This window comes from Rhopilema esculentum, unplaced genomic scaffold (assembly GCF_057945365.1).
Source record: "Rhopilema esculentum isolate cy_ngs unplaced genomic scaffold, ASM5794536v1 HiC_scaffold_36, whole genome shotgun sequence".
NCBI lineage: Eukaryota > Metazoa > Cnidaria > Scyphozoa > Rhizostomeae > Rhizostomatidae > Rhopilema > Rhopilema esculentum.
In genome coordinates, this window is record NW_028300847.1 from 1949284 (window position 1) to 1968276 (window position 18993).

General features: G+C 36.1%; 4 protein-coding genes across 4 annotated transcripts; 3 read left to right on the forward strand and 1 right to left on the reverse strand.

Annotated features, from left to right (window-relative positions):
• Nucleotides 1-3517: 3517 nt before the first annotated feature.
• LOC148957220 (trace amine-associated receptor 4-like) lies at nucleotides 3518-12702 on the forward strand. The gene is made up of 3 exons (XM_089115779.1): nucleotides 3518-4468; nucleotides 12286-12293; nucleotides 12473-12702. The coding sequence occupies exons 1-3, from the start codon at nucleotides 3576-3578 to the stop codon at nucleotides 12589-12591; spliced, it is 1020 nt and encodes a 339-aa protein (XP_088971905.1). The 5' UTR covers nucleotides 3518-3575; the 3' UTR covers nucleotides 12592-12702.
• On the forward strand, nucleotides 7559-11372 carry LOC135688472 (toxin CrTX-A). Its single transcript, XM_065205332.2, has 4 exons — nucleotides 7559-7898; nucleotides 7999-8308; nucleotides 9724-10071; nucleotides 10818-11372. Exons 1-4 carry the CDS (start codon nucleotides 7647-7649, stop codon nucleotides 11303-11305), a joined length of 1398 nt encoding a protein of 465 aa, XP_065061404.2. The 5' UTR covers nucleotides 7559-7646; the 3' UTR covers nucleotides 11306-11372.
• A 1993-nt stretch (nucleotides 12703-14695) lies between the features above and the next one.
• Nucleotides 14696-16279, forward strand: LOC135688476 (olfactory receptor 4K5-like). Its single transcript, XM_065205337.2, has one exon. The coding sequence runs from the start codon at nucleotides 14966-14968 to the stop codon at nucleotides 15890-15892; it is 927 nt and encodes a 308-aa protein (XP_065061409.2). The 5' UTR covers nucleotides 14696-14965; the 3' UTR covers nucleotides 15893-16279.
• A 403-nt stretch (nucleotides 16280-16682) lies between these two features.
• Nucleotides 16683-18087, reverse strand: LOC135688473 (neuropeptides capa receptor). The gene has a single exon (XM_065205334.2). It carries the CDS (start codon nucleotides 17874-17876, stop codon nucleotides 16914-16916), a length of 963 nt encoding a protein of 320 aa, XP_065061406.2. The 5' UTR covers nucleotides 17877-18087; the 3' UTR covers nucleotides 16683-16913.
• Nucleotides 18088-18993: the final 906 nt, after the last annotated feature.

Genomic DNA, 18993 nt, shown 5'->3' on the forward strand with positions numbered 1-18993 from the left:
GGGGATTAATTCAGGAGAAGTTCATATAACATAACATAACATAACATAACATAACATAACATAACATAACATAACATAACATAACATAACATAACATAACATAACATAACATAACATAACATAACATAACATAACATAACATAACATAACATAACATAACATAACATAACATAACATAACATAACATAACATAACATAACATAACATAACATAACATAACATAACATAACATAACATAACATAACATAACATAACATAACATAACATAACATAACATAACATAACATAACATAACATAACATAACATAACATAACATAACATAACATAACATAACATAACATAACATAACATAACATAACATAACATGTTAAATCAGGAGAGGTTCCTGCTTATCCTCTGGGAAAGAGAAACTTCGCTGGAATGACGTTTTTAACAAAATAAATCTTGTCTGAGCAGTGGAATATGAAGAGTAGTTTTCTTTTTTGGTAGAAATACGTTTAAAGTAGTAAAAGGAGCTTTAATTTGTCACGTGACTTCTAATTACCCCCATGTCCTTATATGAATATTTTACAAAAATGGGTAAAGCCAAATCATCCTTTGATATCGGAAATTCATTTTAGCATGCAATTTTAGCATGCATTTTAGCATGTTGTGGTACTCAAACTATAAAAGGGGACTTTTTTTCGTTTTTGTCAACCTACATTGATAGTATTAATTCAGGAGCGGATCCAGACTATAGCAACTGTAGCTCGAGCTATAGTCAAATTCTCAGTGTTTGATTTTCGAAATACAAAGTTTCCTTGCAGTCCCTAAAAATGTGTTTATGCCCACAAGTGTTTACTATCAACATTTGAAAGCAGCGGTATAGGTTATCAAATGCGATTAACAAACATGCAATGCTGGCAATGTGTCATCACAATGCCTGTCCAGATAAGATATAAAACACTGAGCAAAGAATGCTCTAATATTAAAACTTAGACGAATCAGAAGTTTCGTTCTTTGTTGACAGTAACCAACCAGAATTGAGCTACAGTGGATATTCCGAGCTATAGTCGGTCTGGGGATTTGCTCTGGAAAAGGCATCGAAGACAATGAAACCCGTACTATAATTTTTGGCGCGAGCTATAGTGAAGCTATAGTGAGGTTTGAAAATGGCCTTTTAACCAATAGAATATGAGTATCCACGTTACTTCTCCACTCTCTGTCCCCTGTAAAGCAACAGTGGACTATAGCTCGTTTTCACATTCTGGGTCCCCTGTAATGTAGCTTCAAAGGCAAGGACCTACTAGGGAATAGACATGGGCGGCGGAACGACCAAGCGGCGAAAGGGGGGGGGGGCAGGCTTGAGTAGAAAGGCTTTTGATTCATACGTAACTGCAATTTCATTTCGATCTTCTGCTAACTTTCGGCATATAGAACTATTTTACATGTTTTGAGAAGTTGAGAATTTTATATGAATCTCTCTGATTATTACAATTGGCCAGTTTCAAGGCAACTTTATTAAAAACAACCCTTGCACCTTCTGTCAAAGGGCAACAGGGGTGGTTGTACCCCCACACCCCCTTCTCTGGCGTCCCTGGAAATAGAAAAAGGATGTTCGAAGGAATATTTATTAATACGAAGCAACTATAAACACACATGGTTATATCATTTGCCCATATAGTGGGCGTGTCCCACAAGCAAGAAGGGCGTGGTCCCGATCCCAAAAGATTTGAGCTATAGTCACCAAAAATCCTGGATCCGCCCCTGTAATTGGTCTTAAAGAATATTGCTATGCTAGCACAAATAAGATAAACGTGGAATCTTAATGAGGAAGTTTACGCTGTATGCAACAACCACTCTAACCACTGACAGAAGGCTCTCTATTCACTTTATAAGGAATTTTCACAAAAATTGTTGCATACTTTTAGGTAATCCTTGAAGTAAATTAACCTATAAGTCTCAGAAATCTTTTCACGTGGCTCTTATTCTTCAAAAGGGGGGAACAATTTCCAAAAAGGGGCACCAGACTTGCTTAAACTATTTGAGGGAGTGGAAACTGCCCCTAGTTGTCCCCTTAAATCTGCCACTAAGTGCTCTCATAAACCACTCTGGTTGGGTGCCGTCAGCCCTATGTTAGCTTCATCAATATGAAGTATGTGTGATCTATTTGACCGTAATTTCATTAAAACTATGACACACCTTTCATACCAGTAGTTTAAGAACGCTGACTTTTTAATGATTAAACAACTGTCCTTTTGATTATTTGTTTGCTTTTTGTAAAAAATATGAGGATTAAAGACAGTATGTCCCTCAAAGTTCTCAGAATCTCTTTTCTTGGCCATGATATTGTACAAATAGCCAATCAGAATGAAGAACCACTACACCATACTCTCCTTTAGCGAAGTGCTGTGAATTTTGTTTTGGCTTCAAATGTCTAGTCAATTGTGATGATATAAAGATTAGGCATTTTTGTCGTGTTTTCCTTCACAATAACTAATTTCGGATAATGAAGAGCAGAGGCAGACCCTCTTTATAGCAAGGCTTCAAAGTCAGAATTAGCCAATCATGGAGGGGACAGACTGCCTTTAGACAATTTTTCAACTCACTCACAGAGCCACTTATTTGTCACTTGCTTGAAGAAATTGCCGTGTAGTTAGATGCAACGGATGCAACGGATGCAAAAAATTAAAGATTGCAAGCAGAGCGAGAAAGCAACAACAAATTTTGTCATTTGACTAACAACAGAAAAGTGTTTTCACGAAAGTACAGTCAATTGACGGATGAAATATCACGAGTATTTGATCTCGCCCCCTTCTTTCTCATGTCAGACATAGAAAATATTACGTGAAACATCCTGGTAGACAAATGGGGGGTGCAACTACCCAAATGAGCGATACTCATCAATAACTTTCCCACGTGAATGAGATTGAGCACTAAAGGGTAATAATTGAAGAAATAGCAAAGAAATACCATCATATCTTATACCATTGTATGCAGCAGGGGTGCCTAATCGAATTGAGCTTCTTTTACAACCACCTTGACGAAATGACTTATTCAAAACTAGAATTCTTTACCTCTGCATTTTACTCATGTTTAATTGCAAGATCTTCGAAACCATCAAAGGAAAGTTGTTATCTTATTGTCAAAAAGATTTTAATTACAGACAATCTTGCCTATTTGCTGATAAATGATCCTGTTAAGATCGCGGTTGGTTTCTAATAACATCCATTTGGATTTCATTCTCTCGTTTTGAAAGAAATACAGTAAACAGGACTACTATACTTTGAACGATGTTAAATATTTTCTATTCCAACATATTAGATGCAGATATGTATTTAACTTAAACCTGCCGATTTTTAATTTTATTGGACAAAACAATTTATGAATAATCCTCAAAAAGAAGATTTTAATAGCTTTCTGTAAACATAGGTTAAAATTATCTAGAACATCTGTTTCAAATGTAATCAGTTTTGTTTCAGGGTTTGTTAAATCTTTTGGAATCTTGTCAGTGTAGTTATCATAGAGCTGCAAATGGTGAAAAGAGTAACAGGTATTACTGTTTAGGCTGTTTGCTTGCCAGATATTGCTTTAAATGGAAGATAATACAGGCAATCTAATAATTTTCCTGATTTTGGATGGCATAGTGACAATTCTGACACTAGTTGGCAATGGGATTTTTATTTTCACATTGGCAAAGAAGAAGTCACTGCAAACACCCTCTAACATTCTGTTAGGTGCATTGTCGATAAGCGATTTCTTGGTTGCACTTATTCCGCAGCCATTGGCGATATGCACATGCATTCTTCGTCTCTTCGATGCCAACTACATCACAGTCCAATACATCAAATTGATTGGAAGCTACTTTTGTATCACTCTATCTTTGCTCTACCTGGTATCTGTGAGCGTCGATAGATATGTTGCAATATGTCACCCATACTTGTATATGAGGCATGCAACATGTAAACGATACATATGGGGAAGCATCTTCTTGTTCATCTTTGGCATTGTTTTTCAGTGCATAAAGCTCATAGTGATAAGACATTTTGCTATAGACGGCTTGCCCATTTTAATTATCACTGCAACAGTCATCGCTTTTTGCAATGTAAGAATAGCATTCGTGATAAGAAAACATAGCAGACAAATATTTCAAGCAGACACAAGATTTGGAGGGGATGAGCGACAACAAAGTCGAACAGCAAATTTGGACAGGAATAAGGCATATGTAACTGCAATGCTGGTTATATGTTTCATTCTATGCTATTTGCCTATCTATGTTTATAAATTACTTTTAAGCATTGACTATCTAAATGTAAAAGAACGATGGAAGAGCCAGGAATTTTCCATCAACCTGTGGTCAGAGTTCGCTGTCTACCTGAATAGTTTTATTAACCCCGTAATATACTACGGAAGGATGAGTATGTTCCGTAGAGTTGCACGGGAGATGTTGTGTGAAGGCAAGACAGAAGGACAGAATCATCTTCATGAGTAGATTAGATTCATCCTGAAAAAGATTCTCAATCAACAAAGAAGATGTTCTGCTGCAATTGAAAAGACAAGTAGAAAGCTCTTCGCAGTGGAATGGCATAAATAATGTAAACATATTCAGCCTAGAAAAACTGTACTAGAAGTACAATAATTTCATGAAATTAATATCAAACTGCAATTTCTGAATCTACCATCCAGTGCAAAATTTTGTGGTATAGTTGTGGAAGTTTAATTTAGCATAATCATGGTATAGCTTGTTTCGCATCGTATTGGTTTTGGTTGTGACTCCTAGAATTGATCATCATTGTAATTGAACTAGAATTGATCAGCTTTATTTCGCATAATTTTAGGCTTGTGTGCCATTTTTACTTCAACATGATAAATCTTTCGAAGAAACCAGTACAAAGAATTGTGCATGTCATTTATAGTAGTACAGTAAATAAGCTTATATAGTCTGCTCTGTTTTGTCAACATAGAATAAAATTATAAAAAGCACATCGTTTTTTTCAAGTTTCCCTCTGGTGCTGGTCTCAGTTTCGTTTGGTAAATCAAGCTTTAGTGTCCACAATCAGCAGTCAAGTTTGTATCTGATGAGTAGCTAAAATGATAATGAAGATTTTATCATCTATTTCGTAAGTCATCTTCGATGGTTATGACATGCACTTTGTTTACCAGGCCAAACCCTTGAAAAGATATTTTAAGCATACGCGAATGAAAAATATACAAGACCAAGAGACCGCCCAAAATTATTTTGGCTTTCGAAAAAACCAAACCTATGGTACATTTATTAAAACGAATGGAAAGAATCTTGTGAACTAGCAAAAGATAGATTTGCCTGGCAAAAATACTTCAACTAAAAACTTGTATTGACCAAGTAAATTCACTTTTGAAAAAAACGTTTTATAAAATAATAATAATTTATCATAAGAAATCATAAGAAAAGTCTAACTTATCACAGCATGGGACAATATACTTTAGAGCTACAACCATGTCATGACTTAAAAAAATGTCTTTATTTCCTTACTAAAATCAATATACGATACACAGAGATAAACACAGTCGGTATCGTAAAAGTTTTTTTTGAATATTGGCAATACAGACCTTGACACAAAAATCAAGGACGGAAATTCATTAAAATCTTTATGATCAACGTCTTTGAATTATAAGAAAACTTAGAGTAAATATCTTATCCATGATTATAGTTATAACTTTTAAGTTCAAGAGCTTTGCAAAGATATTTAAAATAGACTTACAATAAACTGTTTTATTTTGAGCCTGTATTTTATTCCATTTTAGTGGCTAGGAGACACTGAATGGGTGATGGTTAGAACTTGAATAGGCTATAGAGTAGTGGAAATCATTCATTAAACAAAATCAAGAAACTTGATAAATGTGAATAAAAGATTTTCCAACCAAAATTAAAGTAAAAAGGCACATTTCATAATGGCGTCTAGGCAATGTTGACAAATATAATCCACTTTTCAATCAATAAATCAAACAAAAGTAAGAGTGGAAAGCCCTTCTTGATCAGCTGGATCAATAAAAGCCATGGTCATCTCATCAACAATTCATCGCTTCTCCTCTCATCAACTCAAAATTTCTCCCTTCTTCTTTCATCAACGCAAAACCTATCCGTCCTCTTCTCATCGACTCAAAATTTATCCATTCTTTTCTCATCAACTCAAAACTTGTCCATTCTTTTCTCATCAACTCAAAACTTATCCGTCCTGTTTTCATCAACTCATAATTTGTCCCTTCTCTTCTCATCAACTCAAGATTTATCCATTCTTTTCTCATCAACTCAAAACCTACTCTTACTCCTTTCAGCAACCCAAACCACATCATGCCAACAATTTCAAGACATCTCTGTGATGATCAGTTCATCGATCAATCCTGATCGGTCCATGACTGTAGCTGTTCCAATGAAGAAGTCTTTGTTCAATTTTTCGTGTTTTCAATTTGAAGATGAAATTTTCAGATCACCATTCAAATGCAGCATTTAAACTCTGAGCTGGAAATTTCAACCATGCTGTCGTAAATCAAAACTGATCGGTAGATGTCTGTAGCCATTCCAATGAAGAATTTCTTATTGTACGACTTTTCTTTTATATCAATTAAGAAGAACTAAAACTATTAAAACTACAATTACATTAAGCTGTGACATTCACGGCGAGGAAAGACACAAGGTCACCGAGTCCTCACCATGAATGCCACATACAATTCAACAACAAGTTACATCGTCTAAGAAAAAAGAAAGAGAAAATAGGATAAAATAAAAGCTAGAGAAAGAAAAGAAAGGGGTGCTGCTGCTGTATTTCGGCATTAACTAAACCTTGCCGAAGCCTTACCTAAGGAAATTGTTGCTTCTGATATAATGCTGTTTGCAACTGTAACCCAAATTCCGATCTCCAAACAAGATTAAATGACAAAGGTCTTTCATATTTACATCGGCAACATTGTTTCCATCGATACCTGAGAGCTGGTCAAAGAGAATTTCTTCATTAGCAATTCAATTTGATTTCTTTTCGACTTGAAGATACATAGACAAATGTTTTCAGCTCATCATTTTAAGACAGTATATAACACTATGAGCTAGAGATTTCAACTAGGTTGAGCTAGAGATTGCAATTTAAATCATAATCTGAAATCTAAAGTTTAGTTTCGTTTACTCCAACAGGCTATTTCACAATTGTAAATGTTAGCAGTAACAGTATTTCAAGAAATTTAGCTATTTAGTTTAAGTATTGAATTCGGCTGATTCACGTAAATGTTTGTTTTTAAGATATTCTTTATTTGTAAAGCCACTATCATTTAAAGCTGTCGTATTCTTAAAGCTATGAAATATACAGTAACGAGAAGAAAGCCCGTTAAAACAAAACACAAAATTAGACGCAAGGTAAATAATTTTTATCTCCCAAATATATAGCATCATAGAAGCAACCTGGATTTGTGGAGCCATTGAAAGCGTTTAATGCCATAATGGTTTCAAAAGTTTTTTAAAAGGATGCTCTTTATATTTACATAGCTTACCAACTGACCTAATATTTGGTGACTTAAGATTTCCAAACACTCTATATGTAGGGAGAGTTGAACTTTGCAACATTACTCTTTAACCTGTGTGACCTCTAGCAAAAGCATCAACTGGCAAGACCTTGGTGGGTTTTGGTTAGAATCTACTATGGAAAGAGTAATTATCTTTTTTCTCTTCAGCATTTTTATGCTAGTAAGCGGAGACGCTGAGACCCAGGAATTAAATGCGATATTTGATGATCTAGAGAAGCAACTGAATTACAAGCAAGAATTTGTCTCGCTGATCAAAGACGTTAAAGATGAAGTCACAAAATCACCAACTATCACAACTCGAACACTAGGCATGGCAAAAGCCCTGAACTTGGCTGTCCCTAAATTGATTAGCTCCAGCAGTACAGAGGTAAGTTTACAAGTTAGCATGTATCATGGAATTTTCTCACAATGAAAACTTTGCATAGAGATATGCTACATGTATTACTCACATTCTTTTTCCTTTATAGATTGCACGTGGAATTTTCGAGGTTGTGGCAGGAATAGCAGAGAATCTTCCGTTTGGCCAGTTCATCGCACCCCTTGCATCTCTTGTATCTGGTATCATCGGAATTGTTTCCGGTGCAAAAGTTGACAACACAATGCAGACATTTATACAGCAAGTTGTACGTGAAGAATCAGATAACGAGCTTGAGAGTCAAGCAATGGCCAGCAAACAAGAACTCACTACGGCTTTTAACTACCTTATTTCTAAGCACTCCCAAACGCTAGATCAAGCTGATGTTACAAGACTTGTTTCTCAGGTTCCAATAACCACAGGCTAGTATAATCAGCTTTTAATGTCAACAGGTTACAATTGAGCAAGATTTTTGTACTGAAGAGCATTGTTGTCTCCACTGGATGCAAGAACGATTAAATTTTTCGATGCCAGCCTTTCATCTAAGGGCATTTCATTATCTCATTCACTCTTTTAAATAGCAATTGTTTGATTAAAATGAAAACTTAGGTTTGTGTCTTTAATCATAAGCAAAAAGTGGTCGATGACCCTCTTGGCTTCCACCTCCAACAAAATTGTGGCTACATATATTTCAATTGCATGGGCAGCATTCTCTTTGTAGCAATGAACAACCTTGTTATAACTACTCAGGCTAAAGCTACACTATACCGGATTGCTATCGGAGCGGAGCAGAGCGAAGCAGAGCGGAGTAACTTTTATTCCGGAGTGATATTTAGGGTAGCAGTTACACTACGACGCTCCGCTCGCTCATAAGCCTGCATTCCTTTACATTGCTGGTACACAAAATCCACCAGATTAAATTTGTTGATGATATTTTCGAATCTATGTGCTGTTGCGAATTCATTTTCAATAGCTATGCATAAAATGACGAGAACAACCATTAAACTGAAAGATAAATGATGGGGTTTGTAGAACGGATAGCGAGATTATGTTCCTATCTGATGTGTTAAAGTATGTTTTTCGTCCAAGGGCCACTTCAAATAAGTTTGGGAAGAGATGAAATCCAAATACGAATATGTTGGGATGATTTCGTTTTGGCATTATCCAACAGCAACAAAATCCCAGAAAGTGCCATCGAATTGTGTCAAGCAGAAAACAATAAGAAAATTCTTTGTTTCGAAGAGTAGCATATCGGAATCGTGCGATTACACTACAACGCTCCGCTACGGAGTGACTCCGGAGTGACTTTCGTATCACCTCCAGAGCGGAGTGATTTTCTCTCCGCTAATCAGAGCGTTGTGTACCGGATTGGTGTGGCATAGTGTAACTCAAACTCCTATCCGATATGAAAGTTATTCCGCTCCGATAACAATCCGGTATAGTGTAACTGGCACCTCAAAATACCATCCTATAGATATTCAGGTGGAACAACTTGTGCCTATCAGCAGCAAAATATAATTCCTCAATTTTACGTCGGAATGCTTAGAAAGAACATTTGGAACAACTGATTCCAGATGGGGTGTATCTGGGCTAAATGCAATCTTGTAATTTGTATTGGATGGGTGTTAGCATATCTAGAACTACTAGTTTACTAACTCACATATGACTTTTATGATGGATCAAAATTGCCAGGAGACTGTAATATAGATAGATATCTTTAATAATTGTGTTGCAAAGCAAACTGACATTTATACATTGCCAAATCTAAATCGATTACATAAGCATTAACATTAAACCCGATAACCCTATAATATGAGTTTTCGAATTTCTGTTGCAGGTGTGGGAATTTTGGCTTTGTTAGAATCCCGCATAGCATCTCGATCACTTACAGCAACATCGTATGAAGCAGCCAAGAGGCCCTACAGTTTTTGCAATTTGTATGCACAAATAGCCACAATACGTGACATGGTGATTGATGACCTGATCTTCCTTCTAAGAAAGGCTGGCGATGATGATGAAGCGAAAAGTTACAATACAGTTAAATCTTCATTCCTGAATAATTACAAGACGGCATTGAAATTCCTTCATGCACCAAAGATTGAGCAAACTACCACTGTTTCTCACTACTATCCACCAGGGCACGATGCCAAAAGCAAGTACTTGCGGGACTTCATGAAATTGGCAGGTACGAAACTTCTCTGCTTTGAATTTGGCACTACGATAGGCAAGCCCTCAAATCCGCCGGGGTAAGAGAGATATAATTCACCATCTAATAAAGATCAACTCACCAACTGAAATAGAGGTTGGCCAATTTCTATGATGGATCTTATAAGGGACATTCCTCTTACCCTCTGGCTACAACTATATCCCATTCTGTTACTAGAACATGGTACGAGCAGAGCAGGTTGTTCTGGTGGTCTTCCCATTTGTATTTGTAAGGTCAAAACATCCGTAGTCTATACCCTGGAAATATATTTTTTATACTTGAATGTTTGTAGCTCTTGATCTGGTTTGAATGGTACCGTTTTTATGAATGAAATTCTCTAAACAATTTCTAATCGTTCGGGGGAGGGGGGATTTGGGAGGGAAACGATTGTTGTTAAAGCCTCTATGATTTCTATGTAGTAAGTACTTTGCCAGGTTTTGCTTAATTTTTTATATAATCTTGCAAGCAACATGGTTACTATATTTAAAGAATCTGCTTAAATGAAATAGAATGAATTTCAAGGATTTGTTAAGCATGACCAATTTTTTTAAATTTGGAGTTAGTGGGCATTCATTCTGTATGTACTGTATTTGTGAATGGCAACCAGGGATAAGGAAACATGCAAGCAATTTTCATTTACAAAGATACCATTTTTAGGAGAGTCTCTTCTTCTATGTCTTTCTTTTATAATCTTTGTTAACCATTCTTTGCTTTCTTATTCTCAGGTATCCCTGATATGGCCAGTTGGACTGGATCCAAATACATTCTGCTCTCAGTAAGATGGCCAAAATATCACATAAAAATGTTAGCATCGAAATATCTCTATTTTTCCTACGGCACAGTTCCTGACTATAACCAAGTCCTGTTCATTCAACGTTCTGATGGCTTCTATCAACTAAAGAGGGGAACTGCCTGGTTCACAATCGATCCAAACTACCCCGATTACGTCAAATCCACTGACAAAGAGCCAGTCAACGATCCAAATGGTCATTTTGTAGTCGTGAGGTACCCACCAACGTCTACTGGAGGAAAGGATATAGTGGTTGTTATGAGCAGAAAGTACCGTGGGAAATACATAGCAGGCCAGTCCGGAAGCAGCTATGTGAAGCTTCTAGGACAGGACTTTGGAAGGGAAATGCAGTTCTTTTACAAGAAATGCAACAGAATCTTCAACCATGGTACTGGAACCTGGTTTTGTGACAAACTTCCATGATCAAAATATTATAACTATGTAATAACGCAGTGATGTAAAATCATAAGCAAAGAACACAAATGATTCATGTTTCTTGTATTTTTCATCTACTGGACTTTCGGTGGTTCCAAAATTCCTTTTTTGCCATTCTCTTTCTGCTTTATCAGTATACGCCTTCTAACATACAGTTGCCTGTTGATCTCAGAGTTGGAACGTGGAACTGGTTTTCTTTACCCAACAAAGCATGTACTGCTCTAGCCACCTGACTTCAAGCACCTAACGCAGACAGTAATTTTCAGCTTCTGATAGTAATGGGATGTCATGTATTGGGAAAACAATTCCTCATTGAAATCTTCATGACGTATTCTAGTAGGCTCTTGTCACTAGCGTAAACAATCACTTGATGAGCGGTGGTGTAGAAACCAGTCCTTTTTTGGAATTTCATTTGCACCTTTCTTTTTAAATGCACCAGTATAATGAACTGGGGGATTTATGTCTCGTTTTCGCCCATGCTGAGCGTGTCACTCAAAAGATCACAAAAGACTTAAGAATTCTTTTTGAAGAACAATGTCATACGGATAAATCTATAAAGTTTATTCATTATATACACCCCCATATCTCGATTGCTACTTTCTAATTTTTCATTCTCACGATCGCTATTGATAACAAACTTTGAATAACATGGTTTGTGTAGCATGTATCTGCAGCACAAAGGGCGTAAGACTCACCAATAATTAGCAACTGTGAAAGATTGGCAGCAGAAAACAACTGTTGCATTCTGCTTTGTCTACTATGGGTTCTATTTTTGTTTTCTAAAGTAAGAAGCACAGTGAACATGTCATTATGGAAACAATTTTCTGTTCTTTGACGTCATCAATTTGTCACATTTTTGGTCCAAATCGAAAGTGACCCACCTTGGATTTATTCAGAATCAGGGAAAAAACTTGGAGTTTGGTAAAAATTCAGTAACGTATACTTAATACTCAGTCTATGTTTAACAGACCAACCGGTAATTTTCATGGACGACACAGGCAAGAGGGCAAAAGATTTGCACAAGAGCAGAAAAGAATGAATGTATTGCATCTGCTCATACTCGTTTTATTAGCTTGCTACCTACCATACTGGTTTACAAGAAGTGTTGCTTATTTTAGAGGGCAACTTTATCTGAAATTTTGCGAATGTTGACAGATTTTGTATTGATGTTCAACAGCCTCCTAAATCCAATTCTATATTATGCCAGAGTGAATGAAGTCAGAGTTGCAATGCGGAAAGTCTTTAGATTTCACAAGAAAAACAACAGCGAATGAGTTCTTGTGGCCTAGGCCTGATCAAATGTTTATTCACGAGATACCTTTCTGCAATGTCTTTGATATAATTTAAGTGAAACCTTGTTTGAAGCCCTAAATAGAATGACACTATATATATATATATATATAGATATCACTAGCTAATTATTGGTGAAAGGACATAGAGGTTGTGATGATTAAAAGGGACCGTGGAAAACACCAGGCAAGTCCAAACCGCCAGCGAGAAGCTTCAAAGCCAAGACCGAGATACAACTTTTTGCTTGGGGGGAGGGCAGCCCTTAAAAATCAGCGTATCAACAGCCATATTTTAGAAAATAAAAGTATTTTACTTACGCAACGCAAGTTTTTTGGAGTGGCCAATGCGCCCCCAGACAGCCCCCTGTATATCGGTCCTTGGTTCAAAGGCATAACTTATGGCAATAAAATGCAGTATTTATTAAAGTAATGCATCAGAAATTTCAACTCTGTCGCTGGAACATGATTTATGATAAAGTTTTCTGAACATCATACTGTTACTATGAGTTAATGCATTGATTTACAATAAATATTTCAATAGTAAAATCAGTGCCTGTTTCTTCTGTTTTCTATCTAGTTGGTTTTCAGTTGTTCCAAAATCTTTGTTACTTGGTATTTTCTGCTGAATTAATAGTCTTTGCTTTATTTTCAAAAAACTGAAAAACTTACCAATATAATTAAAATGATATCAAATGGAAGGTATATAGCTCGTTAAAATCTCATTCGATTTCTCCTGTTAGCAATAGAAATGAGAAAAAACGCAAAAGGAAACTAGCTTCCCATTTCTCTTTTACCAATTTTTGTAAAAACGCTCGAAAAACATATCTACGATTCTTTATAATTGCAACTTGTATCATGCAAGATACTTGGCCAAATCAGTACTGGCTTTGTCCAGGAGACTCAACAGTAAATCAGTTACTCTCTATAACGCATACGAAAGCTTTTGATTGTAGTCCTATGCTTGATGTTCGTTTTGTGTATCTTGATATTTCCAAAGCATCTGACAGGGTTTGGCATTACTCTCTAATCTTTAAACTAAAACAACGTGACGTCTCAGGATAATTTATTTCTTTGAACCAAAGTTTTCTCAAAGATCGATAACAATGACATGTACCCAACAAGAAATGAAATCCAGGATACTGAACAATTTTTGCCCCGCTCCTATTTTGATGCTCAACGAAAACATCTCGTTGGAGTTCTTGTATTGTTACGGCTATTTATAAAACCTGTCGACTTGTCTAATACCTATCAGTTATTTTTTCTAGATACATGCTATGCAGCCACCATTTCTCTTAAAGTAGCGTTCCTTATATTGTATGTTATGCACAATTATGTGTAGTTTAACTTTTATTTAACGCCATGGGGTAGTCATAGATTTTTGCTCCTTTTGGTATGGTCCTTGTCGTATTGTTAAGTAGTTTGTGAGTAGTGTAATTACGTAACATGTATTATAAATTACAATATCATTAGAGGTATACAAAACAATCTTATTAAAATGCTTGTCTTGATTTTAAATCTTTCTTTTAAAATCAATTATCTTACTTTAAAAAATGAGTTCTATTCAACGTTATATTTGCCAGAATACATTAGAAAATTTCTGCTTGAATTATATTTTTAAAATGCCGAATGATTTTGTATGCTGAAACAATGTGAAGCAAAACCTGCAACTGTGGAAACAAAGTCTTTCTAGAAGGCTTGCTTCAAGTCGTGAAATATTTCAAAAAAGTTCCTAGCTTTAATGACTATTTACAACTTAGAAAAGCGTCAATATATAGTGGGATCAAAGTGTTTATATATAGAGGAGATTTTTATTGTGGATTACAATGCCCAATTTGCTGAATTTGTTAGGTTTCTAGTTTAATCAAGCAAGTCAAAAGCTGATGGTGTCAAACCTGCCATTTGGTAAAGCCTTCTAAGGGTACTAATTAGGTTCATCTCGTTTTAGACATTTATTTAACAAGAACTTCTCTTTGTCATTTAAACCGCCAAATTCTTTGTTTGGTTATGAAATTCAAATTTCCTGCTTCATATTCAATCTAGAACTGAGAAGATGTTTATTCATTAGTTTGCAGTCCAAGTATAACAAAAAACAAAATTAATTGATGGCATTTGCGATTTCAAGTCTGGGAAACAAGATCATAGGCTCAGCGTGGATAAAAAACCTTGGAGGATAATTTTGAGGCTTTTTATTTGCAGGCTTCAAAGAGAACCAACTTGTTATGAAAGGCCATGGTAAGAACAGGTATTTTCCATGATTCAAAATTCCAACATAACTGGTATTAGTTGATTATCCTGCGAACTATGTGACGTTTTGAGCCAACAGGTATTCAAGCTCTAATCTACGGACAAGGCACAAAAAATGAGTGAAGATCGTGTTATGCTTTCTCAAAATACATACACCAGCATCAAGATCATTCTTCCACTCGATGTTGCTGTTGCAGTTTTGACAGGCCTTGCAAACTGTGCACTTTTGATCACGTTGATAAAAACAAAATCACTACACAAACCTTCTTTTGTGTTCCTCGGAGCATTGAGTACCAGCGACGTTCTAGTAGGCTTTGTGGTACAGCCATTGTGGATAGCCGACTACAGTTTTAGAGTTACTGGGAACTTCAACGAAAATCTATTCTACATCAGAGGGTCCGTTGCTTGGCTATGTATAGGATCTTCCTTTCTTTTTATCGTGTTGATTAGCCTAGATATGTGCATTGCGGTTTGTCGTCCATTTTGGTATCACGTGGTTAGCTCTTGCAAAGGACACCTCACAATTTCTGCAGTAGCCATAATTATTTGGTGCATTTTTTCTGCAGTTGGCTTTGTTCTCTTTACATACAACAACCCAACTTATATCTTCAAATCCACGCTAACAGTTACTGTTGGCAGTCTTATACTTCTACTTTATAGCTTTTGCAAAATAAATGCCGTTTTACAAAAACAGAGGAGACAAATTTCAGTTTTACAAAGTGCAATACTACATAGGCAAGAGAGCCAAAGATTTAGGCAAGAGAAGAAAAGAATAAACGTTTTGCTATTGCTAATACTGATTCTATTGGCTTGCTACCTACCATACTGGTTCATTGTAGGTGGTGCATTCCTTAAAGGACAATTTTTTCCAATGTCTGATGTAGATGAAATTTTAGAAATGTGGGCTGATTTTGCAGTGATGTTCAACAGTTTCCTAAATCCGATTTTATATTATGCTCGAATTCATGAAATCAGAGTTGCAATGCGTAAGGTCTTTGGATTTCCCAAGGAAGATAGCACGATATCAGTCCTTGAGACCTGATTAAATAGAAACTCGTGACTGAGCTTTCTGTAATGTCTCTGATAGATTCTAAGCAAAACTTTGTCTGTGACATTACATGAAAAGAAGCGATGCATTTAGAACTTTGCAAAGATGATAGAAGAATTATTGAGCAATGAAATTCGTCTGCCTGTTGGTAGGTAATGAAAGCAAGCAACTTGTTAACTACATATTCTGTTGAATAGCCCTTGACATTGCGTGGCGGTATACCTGAGAAAGATCACACAGAACTATCAAGCTATTGCCAGAACGCTAATTAATCCGAATGTAAACCGACGCTTGAAATCAATTATAAGTGTTTAAACGCCACCAGAAATCTAATTTGGATTTTTTCGAAAATCTTTTACTATGTACAAATGTTTGGTTTTCAAGAAAAATTTTATTCATATCTTGGCAACTATGTTTGAATCATCTGTAAAATAACTTTAAAAAGTACCAGCAGAAGTATATTGATATTTTGGAATAAGCGAAATCTAAGCAAATTAAGCTTTTCACCAATTTAAGTTCTGTTATTATTTCCTAGCAGGAGCAGAAGGTGAAAAAGGTGAAAAGGGTAAAAAGGGTAAAAAGGATGAACAAGAAGCAATAACTGAGAGAGAGAGGAAAACTTGCTAAGTGTAGGTTAACAGGACTGGATGCTAAAACGCTTTAATGTAGAAGAAAATTTATGTTGCGTTTGTTGTCTGTATATCATGTAACCATTCAATGATGATAAATCTGCCTCGAGCCTTTAAGGTGATGTATATGAGTTGCCTAAGCGCTTTAAACGTGTAATTCTACTCATATATTGCAGAAAATTCTAATCTTTAACATAGAGGGGGGGGGGGCTGTAGGGGTAGTAACAATCGTCTTGTTTTTAACCAGTGACTCTCTTTTTGTGCTTAAAAGCATCCAATCATACATCACGTTGAGCAAAGATAGGCACTGAAAGTGGCAGGTGATCAAGGTTCATTCTTGCAGAAAAATCTCGATCAGTCTTTGAAAGGTTTTCTTGCGTAAACAGTTAGCTCTGTGAATAGCTAGAAGATAAATGAACATTGAATTCTTTTCTTCGACAAAGGACCTCCTTGGCAGCCATCCTGATTTCTTTGATTCTGCTATAGTATATCAATGGATTGACAAAACTATTGACTAGTAGAAGGAAGTCTGTCCATATCTCACTGAAAACAAAATCCGTACTTGTTTTGAAGGCATCTAGTTTCCACAATGCAAGAGCGTTTTGAATCAGCCATGGACTGTAGCAGATAAAGAATAGAAGCATGATAATCATAATAACGTGTGTCTTGTTTCTCTCTTTTGTTTGCCTTGAACTCTGCTTACGTCGAGACATTGACACGTTTGCAATTGCCTCTGTAGATTGAGTTCTCAAAAAGTCGCCCACTCTGACAAGTTGTCTCCTTGTTTTTAGCAGTGTTTTCAATATCATAATGTTGCAAAATATAATAAGAATTGATAACATACACGTTATTAAAAAAGTGATGCGCTTCCTCTCATAGGCAGGAATGATAAAAAACAGTCCATAGAACACTGCATTTAAAAACACGATAATAATTGATATATGTATGTGAGTTCGACATGTCGCCTTTGCGAAATACATGAACGGATGACAAATCGCTGTATATCTGTCTACGCTGACAAGTCCAAGGAACTGAAAGGACAGTCCAACACAAACTAATGTTAGTGTTCTTTTTATTAAACTGAGTTTTTCAAACGGCTTGTCATTTAAAAACGATGAAAATTCGATTATCCACAGTGGCTGCACTGCTATCCCGATAAATATATCACTTACGCACAAAGCTCCTAGCAGCATGTTTGAAGGTGTATGTAATCGGCTCTTTTTCATTAGTGTGGCCATAAAAATGCAGTTTCCAACAATAGTAAGAAGTGCAACTAGCGAATCCAAAGCTAAAAATGCCTTGATGTGAGCTGCTACTGTGGCGTCCAAGTATGTCATATTACCTTGCATTCTCTCTCAAAAGCGAATTTGCATCAACTTCAACCTCCTGTATAGAGTTTGGTACAACTTGATTCAATATTAACCAAGCTCATGCCATTCATCTATAGCTTAGCGCGAACTGAGCGAATGTGAAAGAAATAACTGAACAAGGAGGTGTTAAAGTTCTTGTCAACAGTTTTGATTGTATCCAAACATTTGCAGGTGTAACAACAATGATCTTATTCAGCTTTGTAAGGTTTACATGGTAGCAGGATAGAATGTTTACATCCTATTTCTATGGTTTAAATTAAGTCCAGAAAAGTCTTGAAAGAAGAAAGTTATCCATGGATTTGCGTTGTATTACAAAGCTTACAGACTCTATAGAGCAAGTGTTGTCCATATTAATCTGGTCAAACTGACTCAATGGCGATTCCGATGCGATACTAATGTCACCATCAACCAAAACTAATACCGCCGCAATGCATTATCAAACGTTACTGGATAACGAATAATTGATTCATTTAGCAAGGGATTATATCTACTGGACATTGAGGTTAAGAAACTTCAACGTGCAAAGACTTTGTCATCACTTCTAGCCTTTCTCGAGACAGAGTGCAAGAGGTCATCTTACATAATCGGGCTTCAATGTAGAAAAGCGAAACGAAGAGTCGAAGAGCGCGAAGATTGATTTTAAATGTTGATTCAACTGTTGGTTTAAGTGTTGACTTTATCAAAGCTTGGAGCACAATCAGATTTCACTTCATACAACCAATATACCACCAACTGATAACAAACATTGGCGCAGACTTGGGAGGGGCTTCAGGGCTTGAGCCCCTCCTGATGAAAGCTAGGCTATCAGTTGTTAGGACTAATTTTTCATATTTTTTTTCAATCTCATAAAATCACATGAAAAGATTTGATCAAGATCAAACATTAACGACGATGAAAAATGCACAAAAAATCACCTTAGAACCCTCAGATAAGCCTCTTTCTATCCTCTGCCGTCGACAGCCACCAATAGCAATTGCCATTAATTTTCGAGAATAGAGAAAAATGAATGAACAAATGGTACGTAACATATTCACCGACATGGCATTTTCGGAGAGAAACTAGCAGCAAGGGCAAGCCTTTTTTTATATAATCCGCA